At 48.7% G+C, this 14,680-nt stretch overlaps 1 protein-coding gene across 2 annotated transcripts; it reads left to right on the forward strand.

Annotated features, from left to right (window-relative positions):
* Positions 1 to 8,621: 8,621 nt before the first annotated feature.
* Positions 8,622 to 14,562, forward strand: ATG4D (autophagy related 4D cysteine peptidase). Of its 2 annotated transcripts, XM_045853123.1 has the most exons (10): positions 8,628 to 9,237; positions 9,755 to 9,838; positions 9,918 to 10,091; positions 10,367 to 10,643; positions 10,717 to 10,781; positions 11,953 to 12,083; positions 12,989 to 13,067; positions 13,144 to 13,220; positions 13,303 to 13,422; positions 13,976 to 14,562. In XM_045853123.1, exons 1-10 carry the CDS (start codon positions 9,006 to 9,008, stop codon positions 14,156 to 14,158), a joined length of 1,422 nt encoding a protein of 473 aa, XP_045709079.1. In that variant the 5' UTR covers positions 8,628 to 9,005; the 3' UTR covers positions 14,159 to 14,562. The 2 variants fall into 2 exon arrangements, with proteins under 2 accessions (XP_045709080.1, XP_045709079.1); XM_045853124.1 differs by lacking the exon at positions 13,303 to 13,422 and having other exon boundaries at positions 8,622 to 9,237.
* Positions 14,563 to 14,680: the final 118 nt, after the last annotated feature.

Consider the following 14,680-nt stretch of genomic DNA (forward strand, 5'->3'; position numbering starts at 1 on the left):
TGATTTCAGGCATAGCTGGATCAAGAAATTCCAGTGTCACCAGGAATCTAACTCTGTCTCTTGACTTAACTGCACTTTCATCTCATCAAGCTCCCCTTTGGGTGGCAGAGATTCTGCCTAGCACTGTAGATCCATTATCTCCACTAGCGGGCACTTGGAAAAAGACATTCAGCTACTCCAGGTTTTCAATGAAAGCCCAGTACTGAATTTCATTGATCTATCATGTGTCATGACTAAACCAATTGCCTGCCCTAGGGGATGGACTGCTTTGATTGGCCAGGTTGGAGAATGTGGGATGGGGTCATCCCGAGTTTGGTTTGACCACTCTCATCTGGGCTATAGAGAGTCCCCAAACCATGATCAGTTGTGTTTCAGGCCTCTGAAATGGGACAGCCACAGAGCCACAGAGAAGTCAGTTTAATGTGGAAAGTTCAGTTTGGGGCCAGTCGTGTTTAAGATACCTCCCAGCCATCACATGGTGCCACTGAGTCACCAGCTGGATATGGGACATGCATTCACCAGCTCTCCTGGTGGCTTGCACTCTTTTCATTGCCTTTATGGAAATATAATTTCATTTTTCTTTGAAAGATACAATTTAGAAGTATAATTATTATGATACATGACTTCTCCAGCTGGAGCTAATTGCCTTTTCTTTCTTCACTTGTCTCTCTTAGTTCTGGCTGTGCCTCTCAATTCAACTTTCCAAATGATCAAATCTGCCAGGTAATCTAATTGAATTTTGTTTCCCTCCTGCATTTTTCTGCTGGGGAATTCCTCCTCTCACCTCCCCTCACCTCCGAGGAATTCTCTTAATATCCTACTTTGGGACTGGTTTCCTCAATCTCAGGTCTTTTTTATTTTCTTGCTTTACCACCTTGTTTTGAGACTATGAGAGCATGGGAGATAATATTTTTGAAACCTTCCACATTTTAAACTATCCTTTCTTGCTCCTTACACTTGCAATATTTTGGCTGGAAATACTGGACTGGATTGAAAATCCTTTTCTGTCTGAATTTTGAGCCCATAGACTCACTGTCTCTTTGCTTCCACTGTCTTTGAATGTGCCGTTTATTCTACCAGGAACACATTTCTCTCCTCTTTTTTTCTCGCTAATTCTTACCCTATCATTCCATGATAGATATCTCTAGAGTAGACTGATATCTATTGAGTGAAAAAGTACATTGAATTAAGTACCTCCCTTGACTAATTCCAGCCATTTGAATGTGAGTAGAGTGTGTCACTCATTTCTGAGCAGAGGCATCAAAAAGCCCCTATACACTTCTCCAGTCTCCCTTTTGTCCCTCTATGACAATAGGTGATGAGTTCCAGCTACAAGATGGTGGGTGCCTTGTCAGCTTAGACCCTGAGTGGCTGAGTCCCTATGAACCATGCAGAATGAGTAAAATGAGGGAGAAATAAACTTCAGTTGTGTTAAACCACTGAGCTTCAGACTTGCTTGTTACTGCAGTGAAACTTGACCTATTCTGACTCATACAGAGCACATCTTAAACGTGGCTTCCTCAGAGATGTCCTCCTGGATCAAAGCCCCCAAACTAGATTACTGCCTGCTGTTGTAAGTTTGTGTTTTCCTACAAGACCCTTATTAAAGTTGTAACTATGCAATTATTTGTGTAATGAGTTCGTCATCTATCTCCCATATCCTACCTCTAAGACACCAAGAAGAGACAGCAGTATTTGTGTTATCCATTGCCACAGCCCCAAATCCAGCACAATATCTGGCACATAGTAGATGCTCAGGATACATTTGTTAAGTGAAAAAAATAGTTTTGCATCCTGGCTGGTGTGGCTCAGTGGATTGAGTGCCGGCCTGCGAACTGAAATGTCGCCAATTCGATTCCTAGTCAGGGCACGTGCCTGGGTTGCAGGCCAGGTCCCCAGTAGGGGGCATACTACAGTCAATGTATTTCTTGCACATTGATGTTTCTCTCCCTTTCTTTCCCTCTCCCTTTTCTTCTCTCTGAAAATAAATAAAATAAAATCTTAAACAAACAAACAAACAAAAAACAGTTTTGCAAATTTTCAGCCAAAAAGGCAATGACAAGCACAGCTCATTTCTAGAGCATTTCTCACACAACTCTCAGTCCAACAGAGGCATGCAAGGCAGGATGGATGGCTCCAAGCAAGGAAGTTGGAGGGGGAAAGCCTCATCTATCATGAGAAAGCATCTATCCGCATATTTATGCTTTCTTCAAGAGAGTGTAATTTATTCTAGCAACTGCTTAGCCTGGGAGGGATTTTTGGAGGCTGATTTATTTCACTAAGGGGCATGGGAACTGGGTAGAGAGGCACGGAAACATTCTTGGGATTGCTGGGAGACCCACGATAAAAGCCATTACTGATGCCAAAATACAGTCACCAGAAGACGAACACCTTATTGAGCTCCACTCAAGTGCAGTTTTGCACTGGTGCCCTAATGCTACTACACTGATTTTTTTCAATTTTATTGAGATATCACTAATATACAATAAACTGCACAAACTTCAAATGTTCCAGTTCCTCTATATCCACACCAGTACTTGGTAAGTTCAGGTTTTTAAAAAATTTTATTTATTTACTTTTAGAGAGAGGGGAAGGGAGGGAGAGAAACATTGATAGGTTGGCTCTCACATGCTCCAAGTTGGGTCAAATGCCTCCAAATGGGTACCTGGCCGGCAACCCAGGCATGTGCCCTGACTGAGCATTGAATAGGCAACTTTTCAGTTCTCAGGCTGGCGCTCCATCCACTGAGCAACACCAGCCAGGGGAATAAGGTCAGTCTTTTCATTTTAGCTGTTCCAATGGTTTGTAGGGACATCTGATTACCACGTTATTTTGTATTTCGCTGAATGCTAATGGTGCTGAGCATCTTTTCATGTGCCACTTGGCATCCAGTTTTCTCTTCTTGTGAAGAGTCTGTTCAAATCTCCTGCCCACGTTTTTATTGGGTTGCTTTCTGAATGTTAAATGCATGATGACTATGAAGGTTACCACTAGGAATAATAGTAGCTCCCCTACTGTATGGTCTCTATTTCTGAACCTTTATTTCCTCATCTGTAAAATGGGGATAACATTTGTACATACCATATAGAGTTGTGCTGAGGGTTAAATGACTTAAGACACATAAAGCCAATTAGGCAAGGCTGGAAGAAGCTGATCTGGAAGTCATAGGGAAGTCAACTGTGGAGACTCTCAGAAACAGCTAGGAGGAGGCTCTGAAGACAGTTAAGCTCTACAATCATTTATTTAGTCATTCAACAAACAATTATTGTGCATCTTTTGTGTTTCAATACAAGAGGCACTGGGGAAGAAGTGCAGCTTGTTTTATCTCATTGCCGTTGCTGGCCCTTGGTGTGGGGATGCTGCAAGTGATGATGGGCGTTCTTGAAAGAATAATGGCCATAGGCAGTTCTCACTCTCACTTGGGACACAGGGATTAACAAGCAATGACACAAGTGATTAGGAATTATTACACTGTGGTCAGAGGAAGCCTGGGAACACATAAAGGAGGCCTAGCCCAAGCTGGAGATCAGGACGGGCCTCTCAGAGCAGATGAGGGGCAAGCTGAGGCATGGACAAGAGGACAGATCAGCTGGATGCACTGGTTTCCTGGGACTGCTGTAATAAATCACCACAAACTGAGTGGCTTAACACAGAAGTGGATTTGCGTTTGCTGGTATGGCTTGGTTGGTTGGAACATCACAGGAGTTTGATCCCTGGTTAGGCCACATACCTAACTTGCAGGTTTGAGTCCCCCTGTTGGGGCACATGTGGGAGGTAGCGCTCTCTCTCTCTCTCTCTCTCTCTCTCTCTCCTCCCCTCCCTAGAACAATGAACATATCCTCAGGAAAGAATTAAAAAAATAAAAAACAGAAGTGGTTTCTCTCACAGTTCTGGAAGCTAGAATTCCAAAGTCAGGGTGTCAGTGGGGACATGCTCTGTCTGAAGGCTCAATAGGAGCCAAAAGAAACCTTCCCTGCCTCTTCCTAATTCCTGGCAGTTACTGGCATTCTTTGGTTTGCCTACAGCTACGTGACCCCAAGCTCTGCCTCCGTGGCCACATAACCTCCCTCCTGTGTGTGTCTCTCTGTCTTCCCTTCTTATAAGAGCACCAGTTATCTTGGATTCAGGGTGGCCCACCCTAATCCAATATGACCTCATCTTAACTAATTACATTGACAAAGATCCTATTTCCAAATAAGATTACAGCCACAGGTGCCTGGGATTAGAGCTTCAATAAGTCTTTTTGGAGGATCTGAATAGACATTTTCCAAATAAGACTTCCAGAAACCCAACAGGTACACATCAACTCACACCTGTCAGAATGGCTATTGTCAAAAAAGAGCAGGAAATAATGAGTGTTTGTGGAATGTGGAGAGAAGGAAAAACTTGTGCACTGTTGGTGAGGATATAAATGGTGCAGCCACTGTGGAATACAGTACTGAGGTTCCTCAAAAAAGTAAAAATATGCCCTGGCTGGTGTGGCTCAGTAGATTAAGTGCTGGCCTACAAACCAGAGTCTCTGGTTTGATTCACGGTCTAGGGCACATGCTTAGGTTGTGGGCTAGGCCCCCAGTAGGGGGCGCATGAAAAGCAACCACACATTGATGTTTCTCTCCCTCTCTGTCTCCTTCCCTTCCTCTCTCTAAAAGTAAATAAATAAAATCTTTAAAAAAAATTAAATAAAAATAGAATTACCACATCACCCAGGAGTTCTACTTTGTAATAAAAACACTATCTCAAAAAGATATCTGCAACCCCGTATTCATTATTATTTATAACAGCCAAGATATGGAAACAATAAGAAACCTAAATTCCATTATATATGCATAGAATATTATTCAGTCATAAAAAAGGAAATCTTGCCATTTGTGACAACATAGACGGAACTTGAGGGACTTACGCTCAGTGATAACTTGATCTCTTGTCTTTTTGATGGTGGCCATTCTGACAGGTGTGAGGTGGTATCTCACTGTGGTTTTGACTTGCCTTTCCCTCATGACTAGTGAAGTTGAGCATATTTTCATGCATTTGTCGGCCATTTGTATGTCCTCTTTGCAGGAATGGCTGCTCAGATCTCCCACCCATTTTTTAATTTGATTGTTTGTACTTTTTTTTAACTTGGCTACTAAAATATTAAAAATTATGTCTCATGCTGTGTTGCCAATGGATGCCACTGCTCTAGATTTTTTCCGGTGTGGTGAAAATTGTTCATAAAAATAATTTCATTTTTATAAAATATGTTTATATTTAGAACAAATATTTTATTTTTAATTAACAGACATCAACTAGATTTCTTGTGATGGTCATTTTTCAATATGTACAAACATTGAATCATTATGTTATACACCTAAAACTGTTATCTGTCAATTATATCTCAATTAAAATAAGATTATTTTAAAATAAAAAAGTGTGAAAATAAATAAAGTGAACTTTAGCATCATTTGAAAACATAGTAATTTTCTAAATAGATGTGTTCTGCCCTGGCTGATGTGGCTCAGTGGACTGAGTGTCAGCCTGTGAACCAAGGGGCCTCTGGTTTGGTTCCCAGCTGGGGCACATGCCTAGGTTGTGGGCTGGGTCTCTGGTGGGAGGTGCAGGAGAGGCAGCCACACATTAATATTTCTCTCCCTCTCTCCCACCCTCCCTTCCCCTCTCTCTAAAAATAAATAAATAAATAAATAAAATCTTTTTAAAAAATAGATGTGGCCTTCCTGCTGTCATGTGCATTTGAGGGGTCAGAGATGGCAGCTAGGAGGCCAGGAACTTTGGTGATGGGGGCTTGGCCTGGGAGGGCAGTGGTGGGAGTAAGAACAGAAACAACAGCAATAATAATTCACACTAATGTGGTGATGGCTATGTGCCCCAGCATCCTAAGCATTTTGTGTATCCATTTCATCCTCCCCTAACCCTAGGAAGTAGACACTCTTATTGCCCCACTGGACAAATGAGGAAATTGAAGCTAGAGGGGTGAGGTCACCTGGCTGCAGCATTTCTGCAGGTAGTCATGCCTGTTATGCTGCAGAGGGGATGAGGATAAATGGGGACAGATTAGGAGGTGGTCTGACAGACCCTGGTAAGAAAGGCATTGAAGAGTGGGGGGTGGGTAAGGGCTGGGAGGAAAAGCCAGTGGGGGTGATATACAGGATTAATTCAGGACTTAGGGGACATTCCAGGGGCAACACAGGTGGTGGCTAGACCTTGCACTGGGGACAGAGACCCAGGTGGGAAGCTGATGCTGTGGCTGAATTCATGGAGAAGAGGGGCAACAAATCCAGGGCCCCACCGTAAAACAACCCCCTCCTCAAGGGTGAACCATCTGTGGCCATGGCTGGGGTCAAGCACCAGATCAAACAGAAGGGGGTTTGTGGCCCCCACAACCCATCTATCCCCTGTGAGACAGCAAGTTCTCTCTCTCTTTTTTTTTTTTGCAACTGTTGCATTTGTTGAGAACCTATTGTGGGCCAGGCCTAGCAGTGACCAAGATGGACAGAGACCAGACCTCTCTACCCTCAAGGTGTGGTGGAAACAGAGGTAATAAATGTATAAATTATACATATATCCTCTAGCTGATGTGGCTCAGTGGGTTGAGCACTGGCCTGAGAGGTGAGAGGTCATTAGTTCAATTCCCAGTCAGGGCACATGCATTGTGGGCTGGTCCCTGGTTGGGGGAGTTTGAGAAGTGGCCAATTGACATTTTGTTCACACATTGATGTTCCTCTCCCTCTCTTACTCCCTCCCTTCCCCTCTCTCTAAAAAGAAAAACAAATAAATTCTTTTAAATTATATATATAATAAGTATACATATATAAAATAAACATATATACAGAATGGGGCAAAAGTAGGTTTACAGTTATTCATATGGAAAATAATACAATAATTAATTAATAATAATAGAAGAATAAATTCCATGTTTTGCATACTCACTACTGTAAACCTACTTTTCCCCCACCCAGTATATAAATATCAGTGCTATGATTTGAATGTTTGTGCCCCTCTCCCAAATTCATATGTTGAACCCCTAACCCCCAAAGTGATGGTATTTGAAGATGGTTAGGATTAGATGAGGTCATGAGGGTTGAGTCCCCATGGTGGGAATAATCCCCTTATAAAAAGAAAAAGAGCCCTGACCAATGTGGCTCAGTTGCTTGGAGCATTGTCCTGTAACCCAAAGGTTGCAGGCTCAATTGTGGGTTCAAATCCCAGTCCAGGTGCACATGGCAGGCAACTAATAGGTGTTTTCTTTCACATTGATGTTTATCTCTCTCCCTTCCTTTCTCTTTAATAGCAATGAAAAAATGTTCTTGTGTGAGGATAAAAATAATAGTAAAAATAAAAAGAGGAAGAGACTTGAGGGCTCTGTCTCTCTCCATCTCTCTCTCTTCCTCCCTCCCTCTGCAAGGAAGTGCCATGAGAGAACTGACCAGGAAGAAGCCTTCACCAAGATACCAGCTCTCCTGGCACCCTGATCTCCACCTCCTTTCTACCTTCCAGAACTGTGAGAAAGAAATGTCTGTTGTTCAAGCCATCCAGTGTGCAGCATTTGCCACAGCAGCCTGAGCTGACTTAATCATGTTGGGTGACTGCTCTGGAAAGAAGTATAGCAGAGAAGGGGGAATGGAGCCCAGGGATGGGCGTGGGTAGGAATTTTGAGAGAGGTGGCCCTTCAGAGGTGACATTTGAATAAAATCCTGAAGGAGGTTGAGGGGGAGCCATGCAGGTATCTCAGGTGGAACGGTACCTGCTGAGTTTGAGAAAGGGAAGTGGCTAAAGGGAAGTGGGGGAAGGGAGAGCAGATGGAAAAGTCATGAGGTGACTGTCCTTTTGTTTTTTCTCCTTCACATTCCACACCCTCATGCAAATCCTCCTCTGTCTTTCTGAAGCCAGCTGAAGCCAGTGCTCCTGGGGCATCCACTAGAGGTCATCCTAGGTTGTAGCTGGCGGTGGTTGAGCCCTAACTGTGCCTCAAATGCCATGCTGAGCTTAACAAGATGAATTTAGCTCCTCCTTCTAACATTCCTCTGAGTTAGATGCCTTGAAATTTTTTTACAGCTTTATTAAGGTATAATTGACATACAACAAACCACACACATTTAAAGTGTACGCTCCGATGTGGTTTCACATTCTGGAAACCATCACTACAATCCAGATACAAAATATATCCCCTAAAAAGTATCCTCTCGCCTTTTTTACATTCCCCCCTCTTGCCGCTTCGCACTCTACACCCAAGCAACCATTAATGGTATTAGGAGGTTGCACTTTCTAAAGTTTGATATAAATAGAACTAGAAAGTATTCTCTTCTTTTTTGTCTTGGCTTCTTTCCCTTAGCAAAATTTTTATGAAGATTCATCTATGTGGCGTGTATTTGAACTTCCCTTTGCTCATGGGGAAACTGAGGCACACAGAGGCGTGGCTGGGGGTGGGGAGTGAGAGGTGGGGTGCGGACGGGGTGTCACACACAGGTTTGGCCCCAGGCTGAGGGGAGGTTCTGAGCGCCCTGCCTTGGAGGGAGCTCTGGTTCGCAGGTAGACTCCGTCAGATGCCGACAGGCGCCTAGGCCCCTGCCAGGAGGTGGGTCGCAGCTCGCCGGCCGGGGCGGGGCTTCCCGGCTCTGGGGCTTGCGATAAGGGCCTGCGATAAGGGCTTGCACAGGCTAGTCGCGCCTGGATACTAAGATAAAGCAGCAGCTGGAGGGCCGGGCGTAGGGGTCCTGGTGTGCCGCCGCCTGTGGAGTCCCCAGTGCAGCCATCCGGACAGGGACCGGAGACAAGGAAGGGGGCCGGGGCGGGGCATCTGCAAGTGTCACGCCCGCCTTCCTCCCGGGCCAGGGCAGCTAAAATGGCGGCGACGGCGGTGAGAGCGTCCCGCGCCCGGTCCGGGGTCACGGTCGCGGTGCTGGGGGCCGAGTAGCGCCTTCAGGGCGCTGGTGTCCCGGACACATCCTGGACCCTGGGGCACTGGCTCGCGGCCCCAGCCTGGGCCTTCGGTCTGTCTGCCCGGCGCGCCCATGAACTCCGTGTCGCCGGCCGCCGCGCAGTACAAGAGCGGGAGCCCCGATGACGCGCGCCGCCCCGAGGGCCGCAGGACGCGGGGTCCCCGAGGCCCGGACTCCAACGGCCTGGCACCCTCCGGGGCCAGCGGCCCCGCTCTGGGTTCGCCTGGGGCCGCCTCCGGGGAGCCGGACGAAGTGGACAAATTTAAGGCGAAGTTGCTGACTGCCTGGAACAACGTCAAGTACGGTAAGAGGGGCTCGGCCCAGGATGCGGGTTCTGGGGTGCCAGAGGGCTGGGGGTTTGGCCAGGCAGGGGGCTTAGAGGTCGGTGGAAGTCAGGGAACCAGACCCTGTCCTGTGTTCCGTGTATTCCACCATTTGTTCTCCTGTGAGTCACCTGTAGGTCCCTCTGCCCAGGGCTATCTGTGACAGGTTCTACAGGGAATGTTTTCAAATCCAGTCCTTCCCCTTGTTACTTTGAGCAAGCTTTTTTACTTCCCTGTGTACCCACCCATTTTACCTTTCTGCAAAATGGGTACAAGAATCAGAACAGCCTTAATTCATCCTGAATTGATGGCCAACACTGGTGTGGCTGTCCCTAAGGTCCCCACTTCCATCTAAGAGGATATGGAATGGATTCCTCAGTGCCACTCCTGAGATGGGAAGTTGGATGGTTCCCATTTCACAGATGGGGGACAGGAGTGCTGTTGCTGTCCTATTATGTTAGCATCCATCCGATGTCTCACTGCCCCATGTCTCCACAGGCTGGTCAGTCAAAAGCCGGACCAGGTTTAGCAAGATCTCCAGCGTCCACCTCTGTGGCCGCCGCTACTGCTTTGACAGTGAGGGTGAGCTGGTGGCCCCAGGCCAAAGTTGGGAGAGGCCCCAGGGGTGTTTCTGGTGGAGTTGACAAGCCTGCTCTTATAGGTGACATCCAGCGTTTCCAAAGGGACTTTGTGTCTCGCCTGTGGCTTACATACCGCCGGGACTTCCCACCCTTTGCTGGCGGCTGCCTGACTTCAGACTGCGGCTGGGGCTGCATGTTGCGAAGTGGACAGATGATGTTGGCACAGGGCCTCATGCTGCATTTCCTGCCCAGAGGTGAGGGGTGGAGGGGCAAGGGCACACCAGGAATATGAGCCTACCACATAGGTCAGCAGTGTTAGAATTGCTTGTAACTAAAATTTAAATTCATGTTATCATTGTGTATAAAGTAAGTTTTCAGGGGGAGCTAGTGTAGTTTGTAAGTTTCAAGAATGTGAAAATTGTTAAATATGGGGTCTCAGGAGCGTTAGAATTGTGCATAAAGCATGAGTAAATGGGAACTGTGACCCCACGCACTGGCACTGGTTGACAATGTATTCTGTCCCCACCAGACTGGACCTGGGCCAAGGGTGCAGGCCTGGGCCCACCTGAGCCATCAGGGTTGGCCTCTCCCAACCAGTACTATGGACCTGCCCACTGTATGCCCCCACGCTGGGCCCAGCATGCTCCCGAGCGGGAGCAGGAACGCCAGCATCGGCAGATTGTGTCCTGGTTCGCCGACCACCCTCAGGCCCCCTTTGGCCTACACCAGCTGGTGGAGCTTGGGCAGAGCTCAGGCAAGAAGGCAGGTGACTGGTATGGGCCATCTCTTGTGGCACATATACTCAGGTGAGGGCCACAGCAGGGGGCATGGGAGCTACTGGGTACCCCAAGGAACTTAAGCCTTTCTTCTTGGCCCTAGGAAAGCTGTGGAGAGCTGCTCAGAGGTCACCCACCTGGTGGTATACGTTTCTCAGGACTGTACAGGTAAGGTTTCTCATAACCAAGGTCATGGGGTTCTCATCCTGAGCAGGCAGCTGCTTCTTAGGACCCCATCTTTCTCGGAGGCTGAAACAAGTTCTGGTCAGATTCAAGGCCTACACTGGGAGAGATGCTCAGGATCCCTCCAATCCCTCTAGATCCAGGAGAGGAGACTTCAGGGGCTTCTCCCCAGGTGACAGAAAAAGGACATAGGTGCAGCAGGTTCAGTGTCTGGTGGGAGCTCACTCTCCGATTCACTTTGCTGGTGAACCGACCGATTGCTCAGGACCAATCACCCCCATCCTCATGTGGCAGGATGAGCAAGCAAGCTCCCTGGGGTGTCATTTTTATTTATTTTCCTTTTCAGGTGTAATTGGCCTATAACAGTGTATTTCAGGTATACAACATTATGATTCAATATTTGTGTACAGGGTGGGGCAAAAGTAGGTTTATGGCTGTTCATATGGAAATAATATAATACAAGAATAAACTCTGTGTTTCATGTACTCACAACTATAACCCTACTTTTGCTCCACCCTAATACACTGGAAGTGATTACCACAATAAATCTAGTTAACATCCATTACTATACATAGTTTTAAAAATTGGGGGCGTACCTCTTTCATGAGGGCACTAATCCCATTATTGAGGGGTCCACCCTCAATGACCTAATCACCTCCCATATTACCATCTTAGAATTAGGATTTCAACAAGCTTTCAGATCACAGCAGCTATGTCTCCAAAAAGGGTTGAATCTGCTTTTCTGGGCACCAGCAAGGGAAGAGGGAGAATGGGCAGCAGTGGATCAGACCTGAAGAGGAGGGACACACAGGGCCAATCGGTCTGGGGCTGCTCCGTGCTCCCGTGTCCGTCCTGGCAGACCCGGACAGAGTCAGCGAGGGCTGGTCAGGCCTGGGACTGGGGATCGGCTCCACCCCCTCCCGGCTGTGTGTTCTTCATCTGGCTCTCAGGGTCTTGGTTGCTCTCTGTAAAATGGGGGCCCCATGATTATCTGAGGGAATTTAGGGGTTCCAGAAAGACTTCCTTCTCCACTGACAATGGGAGCGTCACCCCGTGCCCCAGAATTGCTTGGGTGAGGTTGGGCCCCAGGGATGGAGGGCCATACTCCCAAGCTTGAAGGGTGATGAGAAGATGACCTGCTGTCCTGTCCTTCCAGTGTACAAGGCAGATGTGGCACGCCTGGTGGCGAGGCCGGACCCCGCAGCTGAGTGGAAGTCTGTGGTCATCTTGGTGCCCGTGCGGCTGGGTGGCGAGACTCTCAACCCTGTGTACGTGCCCTGCGTGAAGGTAGGTTCAGCCAGATTCACCATGCCTCCCTCAGGAGCTCTCCAGGGCTTTTCAGCTTGGGTTAGGTATACACGCCTTCTTTGTTCCTTCATTTGTTTATCCAGTAGTTACAGGGCACTTGATATGTGCCAAGCAGTCTCCCAGCTACTGGCGATTCAGAAATGAACAGGCAAAAACGTGCCTTCTGGGAGTGAGCACTCTAATGACAGGCAGTGAATCTGGAACCAAATAGACAGCTTTGGCGTTACAACCCGGACTGTAAAGGAATGCAAACTAATGATGGAGGGCAGGCGGGGGTGGCTGCAGAGCCTAAGAAAGCCCCTCTCCTGCCAGGGGCAATGAAGAGCCAGAGGAGGAGCATTCCAGGCAAAGGGAACAGCAAGGCTGGAAAGACCCTGGTGTGTTTACACTCAAACCAAAGGCCAGAGATCTCCCCACAGCCCACAGGACCCCGCATCCTGTCCCTGTCCCTTCCTGCACTTCATCTGTCCCCACTCTCCTCGCTCTGCTGCAGCCACAGGGGCCTCCTTACCGTTCTCAGAATACACCTGCCTCCGGACTTCGCACTTGCTCTTTCCCAGGGTGCTGAACTGTCATCTTGGCTGAAACATCACCCCCAGCGAGGCCTTTCCTGACTCCTCTACTTAGACTTTCAAAGCCCCCCACCTGCTCTATCCTTTTCCCAGTGTAATCACTTCCTGACACATGACATAACTCATCTTCTTTCTCGTTCGTCTACCACACGTCTACTCCGTAAGACAATGTCTGTCTTGGTCACAGCTGTTCCCCAGGGCCCAGCATGGGCCTGGGCTCACACACATGGGGTGTTTGCTAAGCATTTGTTGAGGGACTATCTGACAGTACCTGCCCTGAGTCTTCACCTTTGTCCACTGTCTTCCCTGCAGGAGCTTCTGCGTTCAGAGCTGTGCCTGGGCATTATGGGGGGCAAGCCACGGCACTCGCTGTACTTCATCGGCTACCAGGGTAGGCATGCCCCATCCGTCTCCATCCTGCCTCACCTTCCCCTTCCCCACCCCTGCTTACACCTCCTTCCCTGCAGATGACTTCCTACTCTACCTGGACCCCCACTACTGCCAGCCTGCTGTGGATGTCAGCCAGGCTGACTTCCCCCTAGAGGTGAGCTAGGACCCACAGGGTGGGGTTGGGGGCATGTGGAGGGAGCTGGGGCCCCCTGAGCTGCTTCTTTTGTCTGCCTCAGTCCTTCCATTGCACCTCACCCCGCAAGATGGCTTTCACCAAGATGGACCCAAGCTGTACTGTGGGGTTCTACGCTGGAGACAGGAAGGAGTTTGAGACACTGTGCTCAGAGCTGACCAGGGTGAGAAAGACTGGCAGAGGGTGAGGGAAGAGACGCAGGGGTGGAGTGGGAGAGTAATAGGCCTTAGGCCAGCAGACCCGGAGAAGTTGCTTCCAGGCTGAGTCAGCAAGGTTATCCTCCTGTCCACAAGTTACAAAAGCCTGGCTCTGAGTAGACCCCAAAAGGGGGGTGTAATATGAAAAGTTAGGGGCTGTGCTGCTTTGGGGGACAGCTACATTTGGGAGCTCAAGTGGCAGGACCTTCCCTGTCTCTTGGCTCTACTCTCCCATCAGGGCTTTACCCTTACGGTGGCAAGGGTTGGCTGTCAGCCTCTAGGCACTGCTAGTTTAGTGGAAAGGAAGCCCCACGATCCCAACATGCAGTAAAATCCTAGGGCCACCTTTCATTGCCCGCACTGGGTCACATGCTCATCACCGAGCCCATTGCTGTCCTGGGCAATAGAAGTGCTAATTGGCCGGCCCGGATCATTGCCCTGGGATAATAACTATGCCCACAGGATCAGTAACTGGTTACTGCTTTGGGGACTGAGCGGCTGTCTCCTTCCTCCCACCAGGTCCTCAGCTCCTCGTCGACCACAGAGCGGTACCCCATGTTCACCCTGGCCGAGGGCCATGCTCAGGACCACAGCCTAGACAGCCTCTGCTCCCAGCTCCCCCAGCCGACTCTGCAGCTCTCCCGGACTGGGCGGTTCCTCAAGGCCAAGCGCCCAAGCTCTGAGGACTTTGTGTTTTTATAAAAGGGACAGGATGGGGGAGAAGATAGGATAAACATTATTTATTTTTTTATTTATGTCACACTGGGTGTGGGAGCTTGGGTTCTGATGGTGATGGTACTTCCCTCCTCTCACCCCCTTGATGAGTGCAGCTGAGACCAGCACAGGAAACCTCCAGGCTGGGGCCACCAAGCTGGGGACCCAGCCTATGGGCCTGCCTCCTGCCAGCTGGGCCCCCCTCACAGGGCAGGGAGGGAGGGACAACAAGCAGGCTCCTAGGCACCCACTCAGGGCCTGACTCACATACTGTAGTTTGCACTGGACTGCCTGTGCCCCTTACTGGTCTTCAAAGCCCCTGTCCTGCCAAGGCCTGGTGGTGGGGCAACTATGGCTGCTCGGGGCTAATAAAGCTGTCTGACTTGACCTCAGCTCTGGCTGGACCCAGCATTTGAGAGATGGGACTCAGGGTGTAATCTCAAGGTGAAGTGTCCAAGTCTCCTGGGGAGCTTGTTAAGTAGCCCTCACCTTCCACATCTGTTAAGGTGG

Source organism: Phyllostomus hastatus, unplaced genomic scaffold, assembly GCF_019186645.2.
Source record: "Phyllostomus hastatus isolate PE091 unplaced genomic scaffold, TTU_PhHast_1.1 phas_contig_98, whole genome shotgun sequence".
NCBI lineage: Eukaryota > Metazoa > Chordata > Mammalia > Chiroptera > Phyllostomidae > Phyllostomus > Phyllostomus hastatus.